This window comes from Dermacentor variabilis, chromosome 2 (assembly GCF_050947875.1).
Source record: "Dermacentor variabilis isolate Ectoservices chromosome 2, ASM5094787v1, whole genome shotgun sequence".
Lineage (NCBI taxonomy): Eukaryota > Metazoa > Arthropoda > Arachnida > Ixodida > Ixodidae > Dermacentor > Dermacentor variabilis.
This window is the reverse complement of record NC_134569.1, coordinates 225,993,134-226,009,839: the sequence shown is the minus strand read 5'-3', so window position 1 is coordinate 226,009,839 and position 16,706 is coordinate 225,993,134. Positions and strand designations below refer to the sequence as shown.

The 16,706-nt window shown below is 45.5% G+C and overlaps 1 protein-coding gene across 1 annotated transcript; it reads right to left on the bottom strand.

Moving 5' to 3' along the window:
- Nucleotides 1-613: 613 nt before the first annotated feature.
- On the bottom strand, nucleotides 614-16,006 carry Burs (Cuticle-tanning hormone bursicon). Its single transcript, XM_075679474.1, has 3 exons — nucleotides 15,878-16,006; nucleotides 12,433-12,692; nucleotides 614-948 (listed from the first exon to the last, which is right to left on the bottom strand). The coding sequence occupies exons 2-3, from the start codon at nucleotides 12,670-12,672 to the stop codon at nucleotides 736-738; spliced, it is 453 nt and encodes a 150-aa protein (XP_075535589.1). The 5' UTR covers nucleotides 12,673-12,692; nucleotides 15,878-16,006; the 3' UTR covers nucleotides 614-735.
- Nucleotides 16,007-16,706: the final 700 nt, after the last annotated feature.

Genomic DNA, 16,706 nt, shown 5'->3' with positions numbered 1-16,706 from the left:
TACTGTATGTAGTCTCTTTACTCAGGCGCTTAAATAGGCTTGAATGATTGAATATCTTCTGGGCTCGGATGCGGACTGGCGTGCGCGGAACTTCGTTAAGTTGCCCGTTGTAGCGTTGACTAGGTCACACGCTTCGCTAGGCTCCGTAATTTTTAGTCATACTACAACGTCGCACATTTCTCTTCCATTTTTTTGCTTACAGGCCGTAAAAGAGAGCAATATGGCAAATGGTGCGGTACGGCTTTTCAAGCGGAGCAAATCGCTAGTTCATTTGTTAACAAACTTAGCAGGTCAGAACATTTCGCGAATCAGCGAGCGATTGTTGCAGTCCCAGCGGAGATCTTCTTATGCAAAGGAAGTAGGCACATCATTGAGAAATACATTGAACATATAAGAGCAGGCTTGGCCTGGGGGTTTATAGATCTCTTAATGTCTACTACAGAACAGGATCTGCGTTGTTGGATTTCTCGAGGACAAGACTTCCGACGGAGCGCCCTAACCCGCGAGTATTTTACTGCAGAATAGTCGTTCAGGCTTGTTCGTTGTACATAAATATGAGGGGAAAAAGAAGCAATAATAGAAGTCAGGGACTGAAAATTTGCGCTATCCTGCTTTTTAATGCCTTCAATCACATAATGGGGAAAACGTGACGGACCGCAACATCCCGCCCTGTGTGGGATTGGAATGCGTTTATTTCTGTCTTCTTCCCCTACTCAGTTGCACATACTGGGTGGGTTAGAGGCCGACGAACTCTTGGGGCAGAACCGAAGCTTCGTCCGGTGCTGTGCACGGTCGGCACATGCACTCGACCGGCGCCCGGGTGACCAGCTTGCGGAACTTGGGGCCCGGTCCTTTCGGGCAGAACACCGCCTTGGTGGCCTCGCGCTCGCCCATCTCCTGGCAGCACATGCACGACCGCTCCACCTGCCAGTAACGGGAGCCGGACACCTGCGACTCGTCCGGAAGGCGTGCACAGGATGAACATCCCACACTGGGGAGGGTGCAGCGCAGAACATTAACCAATACTTTATTTTGCGAAAGAGACAAAAAAAAACTGATGTTCGCGTGCGACACGGGGCACTAAAACCAATGGTAAGTGCAAATATTTCAGAATACTGCGGAATTAGTCTTGACACAGTACCTACATATCTACAAAGCTACTGATTGGGTATCATGAGTGCCACACAGGAAGACGGCAGGCTATTTTTGGACCACCGCCGGGGCCGATACTCCTAAAAAAAGCTAGGCTTTAGCAATGCGGCTATGTCGCAATATTCCGGCAGCGCCCCAAAATAGAAAGAGAAACTTCATGCCCAACTGTAGGACTACGCCGTATTCAGTATTCGGTCAAAGCGGAAGAAAGCCCCGGCTGTATGTTGGCCTGTCTTCTACCGCACACACAGCAAGCAATGCGCAGCGAGTTCGCGCTCATGCAGCGATATTTCATCCAAGAACCGCTCGTGGCAAAGGCCGGTCTCCTGAAATAAAAAATGATCGTGTCAGTAATTATATACAGTTCAAATACAAGTCTATCGAGAATCTATATCGCAGAGCTCCAGAGGAATCTTACTTCAATGTAGTTTAGTTTCACAGCAAATTTGAGCACTTTTCTGAATAATCTTATCACAACGGAACGGATATCTATCAGTAGTGCTTCACTTGTGGCTCCACGCGCAGTCTATTCAGTACAAGGTACTTGTAGATCCACCTGGATAACCAAGCGGAAAGTACTAGTGAAGAAGTTGCAACTGTTTTTAATAGAGCAATTTGCCTGCATGGAATATATTGCGAAGTCCTGGTATTAAACGTAAGCTATGTTTTTATGACATGTCGCTCATGTGGGATGATTAGCCGTAAGTCATAGGGAGAGAACTCGGCTACTTGCGGTTTTCAGCAACGCTGTAAAACACATGACGCAAATGAGTCGCGACCTAAGCTGACAAATATAAGAGTAGGGCTGAGCGATAATAAGCTGACGAATAACGTACTCTTCCATGTGACGTAGCGAAATAATGACAATTTGTGGTTAGCAGTGAGCCTCTGGAATCTGTGCCCATGTACGTAAGTCACATGGAACCTATATCATGAGAAGGAAATTTACATAATAAAAATTCACGCAGAACTTATCTCACGATGATTGTCGATAACACAATTAGCATTACACAAATGTAGATGACGCACCTTATTCCTGAAGACAACTTTGCCTTGAATCTGTAGTGGTCATTGCGCCATTTTCATTGCTCTGGATATATGCGATATACAAACACATTGGCCCACATTGCAATGGTACTATTTCGGTAGGGTTGGCCGTAATCAAGACAACATGACGACGACTGCATGACGAAGATGGAATGACCAAAACGGAATGACGTCAATGGAACGACGAAGACAGTATGAAGACGACGGCATGACGACAATTAGGCGATGTTTCTGCAATGTCGAGGATGGCACGACGACGGTGTGACAACGACGGCATCACGACAACTGTACTATAAAGGTGGAATGGTGACAATGGCATGTCATAACAGGATAACGAGGTTGGAAGGACGATCATGACAACGATTGAATCACGAAAGCATAGTTAAGATGGAATGACAAAGAAGGAATGACATCGATGGAAGGAGAGTATGATGGCTACGGGTTGATGTTTCTCAAATTATTATACCACGGCAACGTGACGACGATGAAATGACAGCAATGAGATGAGGACGACTGAGTGACTACGCTGGCGTGACGGACGACATGACCAGAGTCTAAGGACGATAGTGAAATGGAGATGATGGAACGACGGCATCACGGCCACAAGTTGATGGTTAGTGGCCCAAGCATCCTCTCGCCTAATAATAACTGTTTTTTCTTGGTGCGAACATGTGAGGCAACATGTGAGACAAAACAAACAGGGATAAGCAATATGATTGATGCGATTAAAGAGAAGTAATTTCCTTGGGCCGACCATGTGTTACCTAGGGCAGATAACAGCTACCCTATTAGAGCTACAGAATGGCTGGCAAGCGAAGGAAAGTGTAGTCGAGGGCGCCAGAGAGCTACGTGGCCTGATACAATTAGAACGTACGCAGGCATAGGAACACGCTAGCTGGTGCAACGTCTGGCCAAAAACGTGATTAGTATTCTTAGGCCACTTCACTCACTTTCTGATATCGGGGTTCCTTTCCATTAGCGGGACTATGGCTAACCGTTTTCTCTCTATGAATTGATGGGTGGAGCATTGAGCTACTGTGCTCACGGAACTGTGTTCGACACCAACTGTCGAACGAACTTGCGTCATTAGGTATGCAGCTCTGCGTATGTTTGGCTCTACAGTTAACCCATTTCACGTCAACTTGATTCAATTGGTATGCGCCCCTCTCCAGTGAACGTTAGACCACGATGAAGCTTCTTGTCGGATAAATGCTTATCTCAGTGTTTTCCGTTGTTTAGCGAAATCTTCGGAAATTTGTTGGCACCTTATTTTTCGTGTTGTGGCCAGGGGGGTCTGCCTGGCCCACAAATAATGACAACTAAGGAGATGAATCATTCCACCCGCGCCAGCAAGGGCGAGCGGTGATTTAGCGTTACGAATGTGGCGAGGAAGAAACCGGTTTCCAGCACCATGCGGTAGATGGCGTGAAGGTGGTGTCGGTCCGCGCTCGACGTGCTGCACAACCGGTGGCCTGCACCCACGAAGCAAGAGAACGGACGCGCCGCCGGACGTCGTCTGCTCACCCAATCAGTTGCTCACACGTAGTTGTGTATCGAAGCCATGCAACTAGATATTCTGTCCCATGTCCGTGATCGCAGCGCTATGTACGTGCTTTTTACGTAAATCGACACGCGGCTAATGAAACTGATGCACGAGGGCGAAGCCTCACCCTCCGACACTCTGCCGGCCCACCGCGCAATCTCGGAGGCCTGACCGGAGTTGACTATGTTTTTTTAACTGCCTGCAACAGGTGGTGCGTTGGGCACACCAGTTTGCAGAGTGCCAGGCACGACCTGATCGGGATGTTGTGACCGCGGGGCAGGGGAAAGATTCCTTTCCTGAGTTACCTTGCTCTGTAGCCTGGCCAAAAACGATCGTGGCTGACTTGGACGAGAAAGAGGTCAAGCTTACTCAGTGGCACCGAGGACACTCTACTGCACTCTTTGATCGAACATGACTCATGATTTGATGGCTTTGTCTCTTTGGGCAGAAAAAGGGCCAAAAGGAGAATTGGCAAGGCGACAACATCAGCCCCAGCGAGTACCATGACTCTGCAGTCTAGGCCTGAACTCTGACCTTATCCCATCTTCTTCAGAATGCCATGCATGTACAAGGTTGCTGATTAACATAATAAAGCTCTCATATTGTCTGCATTTATGTTACTTGCTTTAGTGCTTGTTTTAACGTGTGCCGCCATTCCTCCTGGTTTTACCCTTTTGTCGCACAATACTGCACGTCACCCCTGCACGTCACCCCTTTTTCCTGATATGTTTTCCTGATTTATTAATCAAGTGCTAGAACGCTAAAATATATGCATAATTCATTTATCACAAGTAATAATTCTTTGTTCCCTGTGATGCAGTTTTCTTTTATTTTGCCGTTAATAGATAGGTTTGTAATAGCGCTCGGAAAGCAGAAAGGCATGCGTTAGTGTTTGCACTCCTTTTCACAAGTGGAAAATTATGCACGTAGCCTTACTTTGTTATGATTGTTTTCTCGACTATATATCGGCCTTGCTATATTGGGGTTGTCTGAAATGCGTGCAAACACATCGCATATTAAATTATAATTGTAAACCTGTCACGGCCGTATTCACCAAACTGCTTTGATGTGATCAACCGACGCCGGGCGGTGTACAGCTCACATCCACCGGCTCTTTCCCACGCGTACCCTCTTCTTGGCTGCCCTGTATCGGTGAGCGAAATGAACATTTCATTTAATTTCGTACCCACGGAACCATCAGGCAATCTCCAAATGTTGAGCAGGCAATCACTATTCGTTTTCTCGAAGGTATCGTGCCGAATGAGGTTAATTATATCCGGACAAACACGTAAAAAATGTCCTCGCAATTTGTGTTACACACAGTAGTGCGTTGGAAATGTCAGCAGTCAATGAGCTAGGGGGCATGAAAGTCAGCGCCATGCTACCTATGGACAGCGCGTCCAGAGTTTGTGTAGTTTATGGTAGTGATTTTGCCACTTGCATGTCCTCATCGAACGCGCCAATGGGGGAGCTGTTACCACGCGTTTGCGCTGCCCCTGTAGCACGTGATGTGCGAAACTGATTTCCGAAAGTGATTGTATAACCTGTATATTCAAAAGGGGCCACTTGTGACAATTACCTATTCTACCATTCATTCGAAAGACACTTCAATGTCATTAGTGCTTTAAGCCTGAACATATACAGGACGTCTGTACCAACTCAGTAGTGTGTGCCCGACGCGCTAAGCCTCACGCTGTAGGCAATCACACTGCCCTGAAGCGCAAGCAGAGTGGCAGCAACATCGAGCGCTTCGCCCCCGAGCGGATCGACGAGACCGGCGTAGAAATCGATTCACGGCCCTAGAACAGCCAGGCCATTGCAAAATAAGGTTAGCATCACATCGATAAATTGGCATCTCAATTGTGGACATTGTTTTACCAGTGGCTAGACACCCGGAAGACAATGTCAGCTCTGAAGATTCGTGTGTGGTCTACGTTCACTCCCTGAACAGCACTTCTAATTCAAAGGCCTTGCGCTTTTCCCAAGCCAATGCGATATTGAAGTTGCAGAATGCTTTTGCGGGAGGATTCCCTACAAAACAACCTATAACTTATTCATCTCCAGCCCGAAGTGATATCCCCTTCTACCTTGTTCGTCGCATCAATTTTCTCTTTGCCATAGATGGCCATGAGCTGGCTCTCGCTTTTTGCAGACGTGTAGCAGACGGGACCACTGGGACCAGATAGGATAATATATTGCTACTTGTGCAATATGAATGAGTGGGCACGGAGAGAAGCGTTACATCTCTGCTGCGCATGCTGGAAGGACGGAAGGCAAGCCGTTTTGTCGCGCTCCTGGAGCGTAAGTTTTCACTAGAACTCGCATGCTACCGCCGAATAGCTCTGGCCATTTGTGTGGGAAAAGTCATGAAGCGAGTGAATTAAGAAAGCTTAAAATGGCATTTAGTGCTCTACATTTCTTCAGATTTTATGGCTCGCTTCAGACGGGGTCACTCATCGATCGATGATGTCGTTAATATCGTGGCATAAATCACGGAAACACTTATCTGCCGCTTTGTTTTTAGATTTCAAGGCGGCATACGATACGCGTTTCATGAGCCATCACTGATGGTCTCGAGATTATGGGCTTTCCAGGTGAAGTATTTCCATGGATCTCTGGTTACTTACTTCAGGGTCGTTCTTTGCGTGTACTAAAGTGGCCCAAGCACACGACACTACACCGTCAATAGCGTTTCCCCAAGGTGAGTACTAAGCCCTACTTTGTAAAAACTTACATTCATTGGCCTGACTGAGCTCCTGCCAGCTACAATCGAAATTTTAGTGTATGCAAAGAACATATATGTTTACATATCGGTTGTGACACATCCTAGGATACGTGCAAGACTTCAGAAAGCTGACACTCGGACAACGGTGTTCCTTCACGGCCAAGGTCTCTCATTATAATCAGAAAATTGTGTACTGATGCCCGTTTACTCGCAAACCAATAACATCCTATGCCATTTCTATAAACGGGCAAATGATTTCCTACGCAAGAACTTATTGTGAGTGATAGAGATATCTTTAGGAGCCCTCATGTGGCCTGCATGAAACAACGCCGATGCAGAATTTTCAAGCTGTACAAATTTATGCTGTCCAAATGTATAGGTGTAAAAACATGGGGTATGTTAATGCACGCAATGTTGTAATTATACAGGGACTGCTTCCTGGGCTTCTTGAGCTGAAGGTTCCCGTAATTTCTAAGACTTTCACGGCAGATATTACTGCACTGTAGGCTGTTCAAGTTCAAATTCTCAGGGTTTAGCTCGACTTTCCAAGATGCTCATCAACAGTGACAACTATTAAAATCCCCTATGGCTACCCAATACAAAAACGCACTGCTGTGGAAATGCTGTAGAAGTGCACATTAGGCTCCTTGCCTGCGTCGGTTCCAGCATTCGTGCTTCACTACCTTAAGAAAGACGCAAATGTTGTAATGTCCTACAATTTCTATTTATTGCACCAGTCTTCCATCAAGCTTCACTCCGGAAACTAAGCCATCGAATCATCCTTGGTGCTTGGTTGGCACTGGAGTGCAACTTAACATACCAGTAATCCGGAAAAAAAGCAAGCCGACATCTCCTGCTACTAAATAGCTATCTCTGGACCCTTTTTATGTGAGGCACGTCAGTCACATCAATAAATATACTGATAGGTTGACATCTCTCTAGGGTCATGCAGCAGCCGTCGTTCTCCCAGCAAGAGGAACTACAATTGCATTCGAGACATGTGACTCGACGATATCGACGGCTGCGAGACTTGCAACTCTTCGTGCAGCACTTCCCCTGGTCAGTCAATACAACCTCAAAAATTATCTCTATTCACCTATTCGAAAGCGGCGCTGCAGCATTTACTATCAGCCCCACGGCGTCGAACACACTAGGCACTGCTATTCAAGATGAGAGAATATCGTTTATACCTTGACCGAACAAAGGCATTACATCAGATTTCAATGGTGGCGAGGTCGATGTGGCATTGTGGGTAACGAACATGCCAATACTGCAGCTCAGACCGCGCTTGAGCGAGGCCCACAAGAACTAATACCATTGTCAGCCTCAGATGCAGCTAGAATACGTCGGCTGCTCGCACGAAGCATCACTCTATCTATGTGTCACATAGAAAGTTGTCAAAACAACCGATTGCACCGCCTGGACTTATTGATTTGCCGTTGAATCCCACCAGGACTCCACAGATACAGCGATACCCCGCTTTGCAGCAGACGGTGCTAAGAATGCCTGGATGCGCACAGGCCGCCATTGGAACCTGAACTTGACAGCGTTTAACGCTAGAGCGTTATGTAGTAAAGCGAGTCTAGCAGTGCTATTGTAGGAATTAGCCAGCATTAAATATGATATAATAGGGCTCAGTGAAGTTAGGAGGACAAATGAAGCATATAAAGCGCTAAACAGCGCGCACGTCCTGTGCTACCGGGGCATAGTGCACAGACGAGAACTAGGAGTTGGATTCCTGATTAATAAGGATATATCTGGTAGCATACAGGAATTCTATACCATTAACGAGAGGATGGCAGGTCTTGTTGTGAAACTTAATAAGAGGTACAAATTGAAGGTCGTACAGGGCTACGCCCCTACATCCAGTCATGATGACCAGGAAGTCGAAAGCTTCTATGAAGACGTGGAATAGACGATGCGCAAAGTCAAATCAAAATACACTATACTGATGGGCAACTTCAATGCCAGGGTAGGCAAGAAACAGGCTGGAGAAAAGTCAGTGGGGGAATATGGCATAGGTTCTAGGAATTTGCAGGGGAGAGTTATTAGTAGTTTGCAGAACTGAATAATTTGCGCATAAAGGATACCTTCCTCAAGCGGCACAAACGAAAGTGGACGTGGAGGAGCCTGAATGGCGAGACTAGAAATGAAACAGGCTTCATACTCTGCGCTAACCCTGGCATCATACAAGATATGGACGTGCACGGCAAGGTGCTGTGCAGTGACCATAGGATGGTAAGATCTCGAATCAGCCTAGGCTTTAGGAGGTAACTAAAGACACTGGTACATCAGAAGCTAAACAATGAGTTAGTGGTAAGAGGGAAAATAGAGGAATTCCAGATGAATCTCCAGAACAGGTATACGGCTTTAACTCAGGAAGAGGACCTTACTGTTCAAGCAATGAACGACAATCTTATGGGCATCATTAAGGAGTGTGCAATAGAAGTTCGTGGTAACTTCGTTAGACAGGATTCCCGTAAGCTATCGAAGGTGACTAAAGATCTGATTAATAAACGCCAGTGAATGAAAGCCTCTATCCCTACAGCTGGAATAGAAGTGGCAGAACTGTTTAAGTTAATCAACAAGCGTAAGATATTTGACACAAGGAAGTATGATGTGGATAAAATTGAGCATACTCTCAGCAACGGTGGACGCCTAAAAGCAGTGAACAAGAAACTAGGGACACGCATGCAACAGATGTATGCATTAAGAGTCAAAGCCGGCAATACCATTACTAATATGAATAAGATAGTTCAAGTGGCTGAGGAGTTCTATAGAGATTTATACAGTACCAATGGCATCCAGGACAATAATGGAAAGAGGGAATTGTCTAGAGGAATTTGAAATCCTACAAGTAAGGCCGGTAGAGGTAAAGAAAGCTTTGGGAGCTATCCAAAGGGGGTAGGCAGCTGGGGAGGATCAGGTAGCAGCAGATTTGTTAAAGGATGGTGGGCAGATTGTTCTAGAAAAACTGGCCCACCTGTATACGCAATGTCTCATGACCTTGAGCGTACCGGAATCTTGTAAGAACGCTAACATAGGCTTAATACATAAGAAAGGGGACGCCAAAGACATGAAAAACTATAGACTGATCAGATTACAGTCCGTTGCTTACAAAGTATTTACTAAGGTAATCTCAAGTATAATCACGAACACCTTAGGATTCTGTAAACCAAAGGACCAGGCAGGATCTCGTAAAGGCTACTCAACAATAAACCATATTCACACTATCAAAAATCTGATAGAGAAATGTGCGGAATATAACCAACCCTTATATATAGCTTCCATTGATTACGAGAAAGCGTTTCGTTCAATCGAAACCTCTGCAGTCATGCAAACATTAAGGAATCAGGGTGTGGACGAGCCGTATGCAAAAATACTGAAATATATCCATAGCGGCTCCACAGCCACCGTAGTCCTCCATAATGAAAGCAACAAAATCCCAATAAAAGAAGGACGTCAGGCACAGAGATACGACCTCTGCAATGCTATTCGCAGCGTGCTTACAGGAGGTATTCAGAGACCTGGGTTGGGAAGAATCGAGGATAAGAGGTTATGGAGAATACCTTAGTAACTTGCGGATTGTTGATGATGTTGCCTTGTTTAGTAACTCAGGGGAAAATTTCAATGCGTGCTCACTGATCTGGATAGGCAAAGCAGTAGGGTTGGTCTCAAGATTAATATCCAGAAATCTAAATTAATATTTAATAGTCTCGGAAGAGAACAGCAGTTTACGATAGGTAGTGAGGCACTGGAAGTGGTAAGGGAATACATCTACTTAGGGCAGGTAGTGACCGCAGATCCGGATCATGAGACTGAAATAATCAGAAGAATAAGAATGGGCTGTTGTGCGTTTGGCTGGCATTCTCCGATCATGAACGGCAGGTTGCCATTATCCTCAAGAGAAAAGTATATAACAGCTGCGTCTTTCCAGTACTCACGTACGGGGCAGAAACCTGGAGGCTTGCAAAAAAGGTTCTACTTAAATTGAGGACGACGCAGCGAGTTATGGAAAGAAGAATGATGGGTGTAACTTTAAAGGATAAGAAAACAGCAGATTGGGGTCAGGGAAGAAACGCGAGGTAATTACATCTTAGTTGAAATCAAGAAAGAAAATGGGCATGGGCAGGACATGTAATGAGGAGGGAAGATAACCGATGGTCTTTAATGGTTATTGATTGGATTGCAAGAAAGGTAAGCGTGGCAGGAGGCAGCAGAACGTTAGGTGGGCGGTTGAGATTAAGAAATTTGCAGGGACAACATGGCCACAATTAGCACCTGATCAGGGTAGTTGGAAAAGTATGGGAGAGGCCCTTGCCCCGCAGTGGGCATGGCCAGGCTGCTGCTTATGATGATGATGTCTGAAATAGCGCTCAGACCTGCGTATTACTAAAACATCCTTTCCTTCCAGTGTCCGTGGTCGAGGCTTACCTCGTTGGGTTAGAATTCTACTGTTCACATGAAGGGTTGAATGTGTCCTGGTGTCTGAACGTTTATACCGCCAAGGATATGCAGACAGTCCGTCATGTGCTTCTTGCGGCTCATGAGGGATATTGGAGCACCTTATATTAGAGTTCTCGGCTTTCTTTTCGCAGCGCACGTCGCTTTCAAGGGAGTTAGCCTACTTGGACTGCAGTGTACGACGCTTGATCATTGCCTCTGAGTGACTGTGCTTTTTGACGCGATCAGGCTTATCGTACCCAGCTTACTTTTCTATAAGAAACTGGCTTGGTTTCCCGTGAGTGAGGGTTTGCAAGGAATGAAACACTTTCTGGTAACTTTTTCTTTTGCACTTTTACATTCCTCCGTTATTAGTGCGACCTCCGTGCATTTTTTGGAGTTTATCCCGCGTATATATTCTGGCTTGAATTTCGTCTTTCTGGCCTGTCATCTTGCTGTGTCGGTCCTTTTTACTTCCCGTCTCCTCATCTTCAACTTCCTTTTGTATCCCCTTCTTCCGAAAGAGGAAGCAGCCTTTGGTCCCGTCTCGGTGGCAGTTGCCAGGCTGATCCTTCCCTGTTTCCCTCTCTGATTGTGTATGTGTGTTCTTATCTAATAATAATAATAATAATAATAATAATACCCAGTGCACATACTCCTTCTCGGGGATTGTTCAAGAATGTTTACACACAACCCAGTGGTCTGCGTTGCACAAACGGCAAGACAGGGGCAGCAAGCAGGAGCAAAGTGAGGGAAAAAAGGTAGAAATTTGGTGTACCCTGACTTTTGAGTTCACTGCGACATAGTGTTCTGCTAGTTCAAAGAAGATGCTTCAAAAAGAGTATGAGGAGGCGCTTAGGCTAAAATGTATTTGCCTTCCTGCTTTAACGTGTTTCGCGTTTCACAAGTGTTTAACAGCTACAGTAAATCAATACTCTTATCTTACCCTGTGTTATGTTACAGGCACACATATTTTATTTGTTGCGCGCCTAAATCTAGTTGCTACTGTCGGCCGGACCTATTAGGATTTCGTTTCGAATATTTGTGCTTTTCTTTCTTTCATACGTTTTGTGTCATGTTGGTAACTTCCTTAAAAATTCTCTAAGGAATTTGAATTTATAGTTCTTCAGCGCCTGCCAAACGATGCCAATCCAGTCCTCTATAGCTTTGGTATACCTGGCTTCCGTACCTATATATTATTGCAGTAAAAAATGTGTTAGCATTGTTATTCCTGTTCGGGTGATCATTGAAAAGTGTTTACGTATTCTAATTTAAACAACAATTACAGGGCCCTTGCAGCGCTTCCATCCGCTACCAGGGTTTAATTGATGACAACACAATCAGGACCCGTTTTCCATAACCAAACTTGGTGAACGCTTATCGCAATATTGACGCCACAAACACAAAGCAAATAAATCACATTTCGTGCGCAAGAACGTCTACCTTACTGTACTGAGCGTGTCACTCTCTTTGCAAACACGATGGACCGCTTCAGTTGATATCAAACACGGCTTACGTGTACCTGGACGTAGGACGAACACGATCCCTGGCAAGCGAATGACGGTATGGGCTTGGGCTGGCAGCCTGGCTGCTTGAGCACGTGTATGACGGGCCGCAGCTGACAGCTCTCCTCGGGACCTATGGAGCAGCCTGCGGGGAAAGCCACCAGGGCCACCACCAGGAAGACGCTTGCCATGGACGCGGAGCTGCAGCCGCTGTCACGGCGGGACAGCGGGTCACGGGCGGCGCGCGTGCTCGGCATGTCGGGCCTGACAGGAAACGCTGTGAAAGCGTGAGGAAGCCCGGCTGAAGGAAGAGGATGACACCACAAAGGCGGACTGGCATAGAAAGCCTATGCTTTTGCAACAATTGCCGCTTTACCATAAACATCACAAGTCTAGAAAAAGATTACTTACTACATCAACAAAAAAAAAACTGGTTTCCGTATGGAACGAAGATTCTATAGCTAAAGTCAGCGGTGTTATTTTCTTCAAACATTCTTGCCCCTGTTACCTAAAGGGAAAGAAATTTAGTACTTATGAGCAGTTCGAATTTGAAAGAAATTCTTGACAAGCAAGTCTTTATACTAAGATTACATCCTTCAAATTATAGCCGTCCATCCAGTGTAATCATCACGACAGAAATGTATTTGCTGTAGGCGCGTTGTAGCATCGTCGACGCATGCGCCACAAAAATAAAGATTTTATTCTAGTTCTCCTGTTTGGCGTACTACTCTTTATTTCATGCATCCTTACAGACGCACCCGTAGGAGAAATATATAAAGAAAGGGAAAGACAGAGATATCACCCAACATATGCTCCGACTGGCTACCCTGCGCTTTGGTAACGGGGATAAAGGGAATTTATGATAATAGAAGGGTTCATTAACAAATAAAAAATGAAAAGAAACTGCAGACGACTGCGCTCTTGCGCGTGATGATTCTCAAAGTTTGTCACTCAACGCACATCTCCAAGAAGTTGAACAGACCGTTGAAAGATATGCTGAGGACAGTCTGGACAGTGTGTGATAATTTTCATTTTTGACAAAGGCAAAGCGCCTAGTATATTTAATGTGGTCGAGGATTATGTGCTTGGCGCATTGTAGCGAAGACATTGCCAATATGAGCAACTTATTCAACCAAGCATATAGGTATGCAATGCAGATTTAAAGCGATAGCTTTAGAAATTATATAACCACTGTCATCTGCTTAATTTTTAAAACGGTTACTTCACATGCTCCATGTTTGACAAGCAGTTAGCTTCCATCTCCGACTTCCCGCACACCGCCGGAGCTACAAAAGTACCACTCGTCAAAAGTAGTTTGCGCTCACTCGCTCTGTTTTACAGCAAATAAAATAATGATGTGAGTTTGGCGGTGAGCAATATGAAGACGTTACAAATGAGCCGAGAAGTCAACACGGTTAAATTTGACACCGCGAACAAACGCAGGCAAAAAGTCGACCTTGGTATGCTAATATTAGAATTTCTTTCCTATAGTCGAACCGCCGCGCCACCAGTACCCCGCTATATAGCGCTAACAGACCGCTAAGTGACCGCTATGTACAAGTGTCATGATAACTTCCTTATTCCTGGAAGCTCGCGAAAAAGCGCATGTTTTCACTCTCAATTGACATTCTTTTCACAGAGGAATTGTCGGCCCTGAAGCTTTTCAGTATCAGGTAAAAAGAAACTAAAGTTTCGAGTGAGATAACAGTGCTGACAGGAGTGAGAAAAATAAACCACTAACTACCTCATACACGGAGGTTTGAGCAAACTTGGATACTTCGGAAGAGCGGAGGCCTTAACGGTGCTCTTGATTGTTATAGTTCGGCTATTTTCTCTCACCGTGTAGGTGATCTATTTAGCCCAATATTGCGTAAAAAAGTAGGCGTTGCAGAAATTGTGCTCTTCGAATAGAGACTGTTACAATGAATCATGTCGAGGAAATTACACAGCTGAAGTCTTTAAAGCGACACTAAAGAGTGCTTACTCCTTGTCGATAGTCTCGTTTTTGTAATATTCGGGATCCATAAACTCCAAGTATTGCAAAGAGGTAATTGTCGACTAGCTGCACGTGTACTGGTAATCACATGTATAGTTGACTAGGTGTAAATTGGTTTTAGCAATAAATGCGCAGAGAAAGATTATTCTGGAACGATGACAGCAGCACTCATATCTTTGTTTAATGGACGCAGTTTATGCTCAAAATCTAGCCCCCATGGCCACAACGAACGATGCAACTTGTTCTAGCCTATTCGGTCTTTTTAAGGAATGTTTCGTAATCAGATAGCGTTTAGCAATCAAGTTGGTCGTTAAAGTTAGCGGTGTTGTTTTCTTGAAACATTCTTGCCCCTGTTGCCTAAAGGGAAAGAAATTGACTATGTATAAGCAGTACGCAAAACACACTACACGAGGAAAGAGTTGGCCCTTCGGCCACTACATTTAGCAGGCAACATTATGCTAAGCTATTAGCAAACTTTGTATGAATGTGATAACACGCTCTATTAGGAAAACGTACCAGCGCTCTGTATATAGTTTTACAAGGTACACTGAGTACGGTAACGTCTTTTCACCTTGTACTCCAGCAATTAACGAGCTATAGGGAGTTTCACTACCCTCCTCGTGCAAGGTGATCGGAAGGCCGCATCTCTTAAGCTTTTCTAAGTGGTAGTTAACTAGATCAATAAAGAACCTCAACAGTCTCAGTGAGGTGGATAAATAGCATAAACGGAGCCTGAACCACTTCGAAACGTAGGGCGATTGCATTAAATATGGTTGGAAATTTTATACTTGGCTTAATAAGTACTTTTTCTCAATAGTATATCATATATTTCGGTAAATACATCTACGCATCGCCTACAAGATTCTTAATTTCCACAGCCTTTGCGGAATCATTAGTACGTTTTATATCGGCTTCTGTGAACAATACAGAAAGCACGCTTCACAACACGCTTCACTCACACGCACACAAGGGCGAAATATATGTATGATGTTTATTTGCGACGCCCATATGTTAATGTGTGTTTTGCCTCTTGTTCCTTTTCTCTCTTCAAACACCCTCATTCCGACTAAAACAGCTTGATGGGACTCTGCTAGCTCTGCCTGCGTTCCTTTATTTTGCCCCAGTAATTTACGCTGTGTTTCACATCGTATGTCACCGACCCCTTAACGCGCTCACAACGCAACGCCAAAACTCGTCAGCCGGTCGTTCACTCACAACCGTAGCCCGCTTTAGATAATTTTCTAGAAAGATAAATAAACGATTTCTCAGTTGAAAACAAGCGAAGTTCTATCTTTTTCGGATTCTGTTCTTCCGTAAGCTATAAAATAAAGTAAAAATTACGGCTCAGAGCCTATTCACAGCCTCAGTAAAGTGAATCGGGTGTGAACGTTTATGCGCTGGCGAATCGTGGGCCAGAATAAACTGCCAGCTGCGATTGCAGTCGCAGGCCAGCACGTGCGACTCACCGCTTGCTTCCGCCGCCCCGAGCTGCAGACCACGGCCGGAGTTCCGGAAGGAAAGAGCTCGCAACTGGACTGCGAGTCAAGCTTTTTGACTCGACGCCACCCAGCGTTCCAACGCCCAGAGATCTCGTGGGAGCCCCCGTGGCGCCCGTAGGTCGATGGCACCGTGACCGCAGGGGTGCGACTAGGGGTCACCGACGCCCGGAGGGACGCGCTTCGAGCAGCGCGACAAGTGCATAACACACGACACGAGGAAAGAGTTGGCCGTTCGGCCACTACATTTAGTTGTACGACGGTGTTCTGGGCACTCGTATCTGGGCTGAGTTGACGCAGAAAGAAATGCGGCGACATGGGGCGAAGCTAATGGAATGGCTCGGTTGCAACCCACTCGTGACAAGCAACGGTCAGAAGAGAAGAAGCTTTTGCGCCGAACTTTGAATATGAGAGCTGACGATAAAATGCGTCTCCCAAGTGGTTTCTGCAACTTCAGGCGTATCATAGGCAAATGTGCTCCATTCGCGCCAGTGCGGAGCATTACGTCTTAGATCAGAAGGCGAAAGCACTCGGGTACTTCGGCTGCAGTGCGTGCTAAAGTACGCAGTTCTAACGCAATCTAGAGCCCTCCTATACGCTACTCCCTATGGCTTCGTGTGCAGCAGCATCGCTCTCATCTTTGTTTCTGTGACATATTGCCTGTGACATATGCTGAAAGAAGCTGCTGTCTTGTCCCTGCGCTGGCAAAGCATGACATACGTCAACATATCCTTAGCATTAGGAGTAGTCAGGGTAATCAATGGCTTCAATAGGTTTAGTTTCTCTGAGGAAAACCCAC

What these genes read in the sequence shown, in the direction of transcription:
- Burs (XM_075679474.1), bottom strand. Translation starts at nt 12,672, where the DNA reads ATGCCGAGCACGCGCGCCGCCCGTGACCCGCTGTCCCGCCGTGACAGC. An exon ending in CGTGTTCGTCCTACGTCCAG is followed by an intron (nt 949 to 12,432) that starts GTACACGTAAGC and finishes GACGAGTCGCAG; the next exon opens with GTGTCCGGCTCCCGTTACTG.